Source organism: Oncorhynchus masou, chromosome 7 (genome assembly GCF_036934945.1).
Source record: "Oncorhynchus masou masou isolate Uvic2021 chromosome 7, UVic_Omas_1.1, whole genome shotgun sequence".
Classification (NCBI taxonomy): Eukaryota; Metazoa; Chordata; class Actinopteri; order Salmoniformes; family Salmonidae; genus Oncorhynchus; species Oncorhynchus masou.
The window spans coordinates 18,543,302-18,553,301 of record NC_088218.1 but is presented as its reverse complement, the minus strand read 5'-3'; the positions used below and the strand labels follow the sequence as shown (position 1 = coordinate 18,553,301).

The following is a 10,000-nucleotide window of genomic DNA, read 5'->3' as shown; positions in this document are numbered from 1 at the left end:
CAAATACTGAGCTATAATGTTTGCTCCTAAAAAATTGGCAAACTCTATTATTTAACACTAATAAAATATTGCTGAGAAAGAGATTTTGTTTGACAAGCAATAGAAACGATTCTCCAAAAGGTTGGGGTCAAAATGATTGACATCCCTGTTTTTAATACCCCGCCTTGCGAGGATAACGGCACCGAGCCTCTTTCTAAAATGTTTGATGAGTTAGAGATTTTAGACCATTCCTCCACACAGATTCCCTTCCAGATCCTTGATGTCCTTCGTCTGCGCTTTATGGACCGACCTCTTCAATGGGTTTCAAGTCCTAAGACTGAGTGTTGAATGTTGATTTCGTGGCCAGTTAACCATTTCTTTGTGGATTTTGATGTGTGCTTTGGGTTATTGTCTTGCTGGAAGATCCACGTGCCCCCAAGTTTCCAGCCTCCTGGCAGAGGCAATCAGGTTATTTCGAAAATGTTCCGGTACTGGGTTAAGGTCATGATGCCGTTGACCTTAACAAGGGCCCCAAGGACCAGTGGAAGCAAAATAGCCCCATAACATCAAAGATCCACCACCGTATTTTACAGTAGGTCTGGGGTTCTGCTCTGCTTATGATTGGCCAAAGACCTCTATGTTCATGTCATCATATGTAAACACCTGGAGTTTTCTCAGTGAAATTGCCACTTGGATTGGAACTGGTGTTTTTGGAAAGATGACATGAAAATAGAGCTCTTTGGCCACGCACACCAGTGGTGGGTTTGGTGTCGAAATTAGAATGCAGGCTGTCAATCATTTCAGAACCCCACTGTTCATGTAATCAACAGTAACTGTACCTAGTGGTAGAATATATAGCTATCACATAGAGACCTCCCAAAGTGTGTGTGGATTTGTCACTGGCCCCGGGTGTTCAACTCACAGTACAGGAGCGACACCCTTCAGTACAGCAGCTCCACCCCAACTACCCAGCTGGGTGTGTTTTCTGCCTGGTTAACTCCACAGCCTTTGTCGGGAGTGTATGTAAGTGTGTGTGTGTGTTGTCATGCGGGAGCGGAGGGTTGCCGGGGGGTGTGGGCCATCTGTTGCTAAAACAATAAGTCTCTTCTCCTCCTCTTTCTCTCACTCTTCTTTCAGATGTGCACATCTGGGCTGCGTTCAGTATGTTCTTACGTTCTGGATCGTTCGATTGAGCCGAAACGTTGCTGTACTGAACGACCAGTTCAAAACGGGGAGGGGTTGTGGAAATATATATAGTCATGGCCACTGCCCTTAAAATACTTCACACGTCTCCTCAAGCCACACCTCGCCACACCCGTGAAACGGGAGCAAACGTACCTCAAAGTCTGTTCAAGTACCTACAGAACGTTCTATACCTCTCCCTCACCCCTCCCTCACCCTCACCTCCTTTACATCTAATGCAGTAGTCCCCCTTTAACTTCCCTCTACCCTTCCTCTTCACCTGCTTACCCCCTTTGTAACACAGTAGTCCCCCCCCCGTGTAGGGGTCAGGGGTTAGAGGTCACTGACTGGCTGAAAGGTAGCTTTGTGTTCGAGGGACAGAATAAATATGACACTTCCTCTTTCACCACCTCTATCACCCTGTCTCTCTTTCTCCACCTCTATCACCCTGTCTCTCTTTCTCCACCTCTATCACCCTGTCTCTCTTTCTCCACCTCTATCACCCTGTCTCTCTTTCTCCACCTCTATCACCCTGTCTCTTTTCTCACCCTGTCTCTCTTTCTCCACCTCTATCACCCTGTCTCTCTTTTCTCCACCTTTCTATCACCCTGTCTCTCTTTCTCCACCTCTATCACCCTGTCTCTCTTTCTCCACCTCTATCACCCTGTCTCTCTTTCTCTATCTGTCTTCTCCACCTCTATCACCCTGTCTCTCTTTCTCCACCTCTATCACCCTGTCTCTCTTTTCTCCACCCTGTCTCTCCTCTATCACCCTGTCTCTCTTTCTTCTCCTATCATCTTTCTCACATCTATCACCCTGTCTCTCTTTCTCCACCTCTATCACCCTGTCTCTCTTTCTCCACCTCTATCACCCTGTCTCTCTTTCTCCACCCCTATCACCCTGTCTCTCTTTCTCTACCTCTATCACCCTGTCTCTCTTTCTTTGCCCCCCACTTCTCTCCTCTCTCTCTCTCTCCCTACCTCTCCACCCTTCTCTCTCTCCCTACCTCTCTACTACAGAGGACATGTATCTCTCTCCTTCTCTCTCTCCCTACCTCTCTACTACAGAGGACATGTATCTCTCTCCTTCTCTCCTTCCTCCCTACCTCTCTACTACAGAGGACATGTATCTCTCTCCTTCTCTCTCTCCCTACCTCTCTACTACAGAGGACATGTATCTCTCTCCTTCTCTCTCTCCCTACCTCTCTACTACAGAGGACATGTATCTCTCTCCTTCTCTTCTGTCCCTTTATGTCTTTCTGCCTGACAAAAACAGACTCTCTCTCTGTCCGACAGTGTTGTTGCTGTGTTAGAATGGTGGATCGGCATCAGGACCCAGCCGTGTCTCTCTGTGTTCCCCTCCAGCACATCTGAAACATCTGTCTGAGAACACACACACACACACACACACACACACACACACACACGGCTTGTCTCATCTGTGCATGAATGTGTTATCCTCTAACTGTAGGCTACTTACCTCCATCCTTCTTTATCTCAATCTGATATAGCTTTAACAACCGCCCCTTCTCACTGTGACACACACACACATACACACACACACACACACTAGAGAATATGGACTCGCTTGGAGAGCTAGTGTTTCTTACTCGATTGGAACTTGTAGCTGTGGCATACAATATGACTATAACCACAATTCTACCTGTGCACATGTAAGTTGGGCTTACGGTGTGTGTGTGTGTGTGTGTGTGTGTGTGTGTGTGTGTGTGTGTGTGTGTGTGTGTGTGTGTGTGTGTGTGTGTGTGTGTGTGTGTGTGTGTGTGTTGTCATGCAGGAGTAGGGGGTTGCCAAGGGGTGTGGGCCATCTGTTGCTAAAACAATTTGTCTCTCATCCTCCTCTCTACAACCCTTCTTTGCTGTGGTCTCTCCAACCCTCTGTAGCTATGTGTGTTTGGACACATCAAAGTCATGTGTTTTTTTGGTTTTGATTGCATCATAATGCATCAAGGAAAAAACGTCTCCACTGAAAGGGCTTCATCTTGAAAACCTGACTGCTGACATCCACTATATGTTTTAGAGATTGTATTATCAGTGTAATAATGGACAGAGCATTGAGTGTGTATGATTCCTTTATTCTGGTGGGTGTTATCATAACCGTGTGTGTGTGTGTCTGTGTGTGTCTGTGTATGTGTGTGTGTGTGTGTGTGTGTGTGTGTGTGTGTGTGTGTGTGTGTGTGTGTGTGTGTGTGTGTGTGTGTGTGTGTGTTGCAGGGGGCCCGTGTGTGGGTCAAGGAGAAGGAGCAGCTGGTCCCCTCTACTGTCAGCTCCTGTGGAGACGGAACCCTGGTCCTCACTACCAACTATGGAGAGGTACGACACACACACACACACACACACACACACACACACACACAGTTACGCACATATATAAAGTTGTTGTCCTGCCCAGCTCACCACCACTGGCCAAAATAATGGAATGAAATGCTTGTTTTAATGTAATTAAGAATGTGTGGATAATTCCCCCCACCTACACACATAATGGGTTATGATGGTTGTTGTAGAGTGTGTTTGGCTCCAGTTGGCAGCGTTTACATGGTGCTGATAATAGTACTCTGGTTTTCCTTCCAGAATATATACTTATTTTCTCTATCCACCATTCTCTCTCTCTCTCTCTCTCTCTCTCTCTCCTCTCTCCCTCTCTGTCTCTCTCTTTCCCCTCTCCCTTTCCCTCCTCTCTCTCTCTCTCTCTTTCCTCTCTCCCTTTCCCTCCCTCTCTCTCTCTCTCTCTCTCTCTCTCTCTCTCTCCCTCTCTGTCACTCTCCCTCTCAATCTCTCTCTATCTCTCTCTCTCTCCCTCTCTGTCTCTCTCTTTCCTCTCTCCCTTTCCCTCCTCTCTCTCTCTCTCTCTCTCTCTCTCTCTCTCTCTCTCTCTCCCTCTCTCCTCTCCCCTCTCTCTCCTCTCTCCCTTTCTCTCCTCTCTCTCTTGCTCTCCTCTTTCTCTCTCTCTATCTCTCTCTCTCCTATCTCTCCTCTCTCTCCCCCTCTCTCTCTCTCGCTCTCCTCTCTCTCTCTATATCTCTCTCTCCTATCTCTCCTCTCTCTCCTCTCTCTCTCCCCCTCTCTCTCTCTCTCTCTCTCTCTCTCTCTCTCCTCTCTCCCTCTCTGTCTCTCTCTCTCCTCTCTCCCTTTCTCTCCTCTCTCTCTCGCTCTCCTCTTTCTCTCTCTCTCTCTCTCTCCTATCTCTCCTCTCTCTCCTCTCTCTCCCTCTCCCTCTCTCTCTCTCTCTCTCTCTCTCTCTCTCTCTCTCGCTCTCTCTTTCTCTCTCTCTCTCTCTCTCTCTCCTCCTCTCTCTCTCTCTCTCTCTCTCTCTCTCTCTCTCTCTCTCTCTCTCTCTCTCTCTCTCTCTCTCTCTCTCTCTCTCTCTCCCTCTCTCTCTACTGGTGGTATAGGTGTTTAAATGTTAGCTCGGCTGATGGTGAATTTTTGATAGGGAATCAGCAGGATCGGAAAGAGACAGGGGAGTCAATGGGAGGATAGGGCAGAAGGGGTTATGCAGGAGTAGGAGAGGACAGAGGGGGGGGCAAGGGACATGGTCCCCTTTCTAATGCGAGACTTCTCCCTGTCTCTCTGGTCCTGGAAGATACAGACTCTGACCCAGTTCACCCTTGTTTTGCTGACTACTACTACTGACGTTTAGGGCTGGTTTCCCAGACACAGACGAAGCCTAATCCTCGACTAAAAAGCATTTTAAATGGAGATTCTCCATTGAGTTTGATTTTAGTCCAGGACAAGGATCTGTCTGTTTCTGGGAAAGTGCCCCTTAAAGGTTAAGGGAGAGTAAAGGGCATTATGGTTGTCTCGTAAAACAGCGTAAAGAGACAACAGTTGGTGAAATGAACGCAGCTGAGTTACATTGTTGCCATCGGTCAACCGCGTTCTAAAACGTGTGTATTTGTGCCGGAGTATCTGATCCTAGATCTGTGTTGAAGCCAGCTAACTATGGGACGGGGACCGTCATTCTAGGTTACCATGGAAACGGCCAGAGAGTGCCAGTGGAGGGATTCTCTGTATGTGTTCGTCTGTGATTGGCTGGTGGCGTCATCACATGGGTGCGTGTAGCACACACTGGATTGGCTTCCATCTCGGTGTCTGTGAGAACATCACACTGGACACACACACACACACACACACACACACAGGCTATGTTAGAGCTGGGTTATACAGAGAGAAAGTAATGTGACCTGGATTTTAGCGGCAAGAGTGAAAGCTGCAGTGAGAGCTCACATGAGTACAGGATACGCTCCAGGGACCAGTCCACACACACACACACACACACACACACACACACACACACACACACACACACACACACACACACACACACACACACACACACACACACACACACACACACACACACACACACACACACACACACACACACACACACACACACACACACACACACACACACACACACACACACACACACACACACATACACACACACACACCTGGATAGACAACCACATGTACACATACACACCTGCACCCGTAGAGTCTTCTGTTGTTTTTCTCTATCTCTCTCCCCATCTCTCTCCCTCCATCTCTCCCTCCATCCCTCTCCCTCCATCTCTCTCTCCCTCACACACACTCATATTATGCTCTCTTAATCCACATCACTCTGCAGTTCACAGTGCAGCGAGACAGAGATGCAGTGTACATCTCTCTCTCCTTCTATCTCTTTATCTTTCTCTCGCTCTCTCTCTTTCTCTACCTCTCTATCTCTTTCTCTACCTCTCTCTCTCTCTCTCCATATATGTTTCTCCCTCCACCATTTACAACCAGAGACACAAATTAGACTAAGTTAACCATGCTCCACTTCTCTCTCTCCCTCTCTCATTCTCTCATCTTCACTTGCTCTGTCTTTCATTCTTGGCTCGGTCTCTCACTCCTCTGTTTGTCTCTCTCATCATACATTTTTAAACTATCCTAGTGTAGAAAATGTGGGGGGTTCTGCTGTGTGTGTGTGTGTGTGTGTGTGTGTGTGGGTGGGTGGTGTGTGTGTGTGTGTGTGGGTGGGTGGATGGGTGGGGGTGGGTGTGTGTGTGTGTGGGTGGGTGGGTGGATGGGTGGGTGGGTGGGTGGGTGTGTGGGTGGGTGGGTGTGTGTGGATGTGTGTGTGTGTGTGTGTGTGTGTGTGTGTGTGTGTGTGTGTGTGTGTGTGTGTGTGTGTGTGTGTGTGTGTGTGTGTGTGTGTGTGTGTGTGTGGGTGGGTGGGTGGGTGGGTGGGTGGGTGGGTGGGTGTATGTGTGGGTGGGTGGGTGTGTGTGTGTGGATGTGTGTGTGTGTGTGTGGGTGGGTGAGTGGGTGTGTGTGTGGGTGGGTGGGTGTGTGTGGATGTGTGTGGGTGGGTGGGTGTGTGTGTGGGTGGGTGGATGTGTGTGTGTGTGTTATTCAATGATAAACTGAATCAACACACACACTCAGCCCATTCTAAAACACACCAGAGGGCAAAAGAACAGAAGGAGACATTTTATTCTACTCCTCTACAGTACTTCTACAGGCTCTTACTCAACAGTCTGAACACACACACCAACACACATGCTTGCACGCACGCACACACACACACACACACACACACACACACACACACACACACACACACACACACACACACACACACACACACACACACACACACACACACACACACACACACACTGACCATTCACACAGGGAGCGGGGCTGGAGATTCAATCTGAAAGAGAGAAGGAGAAATTGAGTGGAGAAGGAGTGGGGGAAGGGGAAAGGAGAGTGGGAGGAGGAGGAGAGGTAGCAGGGCCAGGCGAAGGAGAGAAATTACTGTAGTAGGAAAGAGGGGAGGCAGAGAGAGGAAGATATGAAAAGAAAGGAGGGATGGAAAGAAAAGGGAGAGGGATAAAAAGATGGTTGAGAAGGAAATGGACCCAGGGACTAAGAACTGAGGAAGATAGGTGAGTGTATATGCAGAGGAACAGAGAGAGAGGGAGAAGATAGAGTGGGGAGAGAGAGAGAGAAGAGAGAGAGGGAGAAGATAGAGTGGGGAGAGAGAGAAGAGAGAGAGAGGGGAGAGAGAGAGAGAAGAGAGAGAGGGAGAAGATAGAGTGGGGAGAGAGAGAGAGAAGAGGGAGAGGGAGAAGATAGAGTGGGGAGAGAGAGAAGAGAGAGAGAGGGGAGAGAGAGAGAGAAGAGAGAGAGGGAGAAGATAGAGTGGGGAGAGAGAGAGAGAAGAGAGAGAGGGAGAAAAGATGGTTGAGAAGGAAATGGACCCAGGGACTAAGAACTGAGGAAGATAGGTGAGTGTATATGCAGAGGAACAGAGAGAGAGGGAGAAGATAGAGTGGGGAGAGAGAGGGAGAAGATAGAGTGGGGAGAGAGAGAGAGAAGAGAGAGAGGGAGAAGAGAGAGAAGGAGAGAGGGAGAAGAGAGAGAGGGAGAGAGAGGGAGATGAGAGAGAAGAGGGAGAAGAGAGAGAAGGAGAGAGGGAGATGAGAGAGAAGAGGGAGAGAGAGAGAGAAGAGAGAGAGGGAGAAGATAGAGTGGGGAGAGAGAGGGAGAAGATAGAGTGGGGAGAGAGAGAGAGAAGAGAGAGAGGGAGAAGATAGAGAGGGAGAGAGAGGGAGAAGATAGAGTGGGGAGAGAGAGGGAGAAGAGAGAGAAGGAGAAGAGAGAGAAGGAGATGAGAGAGAGGGAGAAGAGAGAGAAGGAGAAATGAGAGAGGGAGAGAGAGAGAAGGGGGAGAGAGAGAAGGAGAAGAGAGAGGGGGAGAGAGAGAGAGAAGGGGGAGAGAGAGAGGGAGAAAAGAGAGAGGGAGAGAGAGAGAGACGGAGAGAGAGGGAGAGAGAGAGAAGGGGGAGAGAGAGAAGGAGAAGAGAGTGGGGAGAGAGAGAGAGAAGGGGGAGAGAGAGAAGGAGAAGAGAGAGAGAGGGGGAGAGAGGAAGAAGAGGGAGAGAGGGAGAAGAGAGAGAAGGAGAAGAGAGAGAAGGAGAAATGAGAGAGGGAGAAGATAGAGTGGGAGAGAGAGAGAGAAGAGAGAGAGGGAGAGAGAGAGAAGGAGAGAGAGGGAGAGAGAGAGAAGGGGGAGAGAGAGAAGGAGAAGAGAGAGGGGGAGAGAGAGAGAGAAGGGGGAGAGAGAGAAGGAGAAGAGAGAGAGAGGGGGAGAGAGAGGAAGAAGAGGGAGAGAGGGAGAAGAGAGAGAAGGAGACGAGACAGAGCGGGAGAAGAGAGAGGGGGAGAGAAGAAGAAGAGAGAGAAAGGGGAGAAAGCGAAGGAGAAGAGAGAGAAGGAGAAGAGAGAGAAGGAGAAGATAGAGAAGGGGAAGAGCGAGAAGGAGAAGGGGGAGAGAGAAGGAGAAGAGCGAGAAGGAGAAGAGAGGAATAGAGAGAGGGAGAAGAGAGAGGGGGAGAAGAGAGAGAAGGAGAAGAAGATAGAGAAGGAGAAGAGAGAGAAGGGGGAGAGTGGATTTATAGAAGAATATAGTGAGAGAGAGAAGAGGGAAGAGATTTAGCTGAAGCTAATGGACTAGTATAATCTGTGAAAGTGGCCCTCTCGTGTGTGTGTGTGTGTGTGTGTGTGTGTGTGTGTGTGTGTGTGTGTGTGTGTGTGTGTGTGTGTGTGTGTGTGTATGTCTTTACTCCCTCTCTCTCTATGTTATCCAGTGTGATGTTCTCACAGACACGGAGATGGAAGCCAATCCAGTTATCTGATGGAATTAGTCACTTTACTACTCTACTCTTCCCAGTAAGACCATATAATCCTATATTAGAGACAGAGAGACAGACAGACACAGAGGGGAGAGAGAGAGAGAGAGAGAGAGAGAGAGAGAGAGAGAGAGAGAGAGAGACAGACAGACAGGGGAGAGAGAGAGAGAGAGACAGGGGAGAGAAAGAGAGAGCGAGAGGGGAGAGACAGAGAGAGAGAGAGAGAGAGACAGGGGAGAGAGAGAGACAGACAGGGGAGAGAGAGAGAGAGAGACAGACAGGGGAGAGAGAGAGAGACAGAGAGAGACAGACAGACAGGGGAGAGAGAGAGACAGACAGGGGGGAGAGAGAGAGAGACAGACAGGGGAGAGAGAGAGACAGGGACAGACAGACAGACAGACAGGGAGAGAGAGAGAGAGAGACAGACAGACAGACAGACAGGGGAGAGAGAGAGACAGACAGACAGGGGAGAGAGAGAGAGACAGACAGACAGGAGAGAGAGGGAGAGAGAGAGAGAGAGAGAGACAGACAGGGGAGAGAGAGAGAGAGACAGACAGACAGACAGACAGACAGACAGACAGACAGACAGACAGGGAGAGAGAGAGAGAGAGAGAGACAGACAGGGGAGAGGGAGAGACAGACAGACAGACAGACAGACAGGGGAGAGAGAGAGAGAGAGAGAGAGAGAGACAGACAGGAGAGAGAGAGAGAGAGAGAGAGAGAGAGAGAGAGAGAGAGACAGACAGGGGAGAGAGAGAGACAGATAGACAGGCAGGGGAGAGAGAAAGAGACAGACAGACAGGGGAGAGAGAGAGAGAGAGAGAGAGACAGACAGACAGACAGACAGGGGAGAGAGAGAGATTAAAATGTAAAAGGTTTGGTGATGTGCTATTACACTACTACCTCCCTGGCACAACACACAATATGTGAGTGTGTACGAGGTGTGTGTGTTATCTCCATATGTATGCAGCTGTGTGAGCCATGAATAACATGCGTGTGAACCCATAACACAACACATGGACAGGCGTTTCTCCCCAATGTGTGCGCACACACACATACACACACACACACACACACGGCTCACACAGAGGCGTTCCTCTCCCATGCTGGGAAGGAAAGGAGAACGAGAGGGGTAGA

The 10,000-nt window shown here is 49.2% G+C and overlaps 1 protein-coding gene across 1 annotated transcript in view; it reads left to right on the top strand.

Moving 5' to 3' along the window:
* Window positions 1–10,000, top strand: part of LOC135543444 (unconventional myosin-X-like) — a 58,470-nt gene that overhangs the window by 14,100 nt on the left and 34,370 nt on the right. The window contains exon 2 of the mRNA XM_064970703.1: window positions 3,393–3,491. Within this exon, the coding sequence (XP_064826775.1) occupies window positions 3,393–3,491 (99 nt within the window). The remainder of the gene's footprint in view (window positions 1–3,392; window positions 3,492–10,000) is intronic.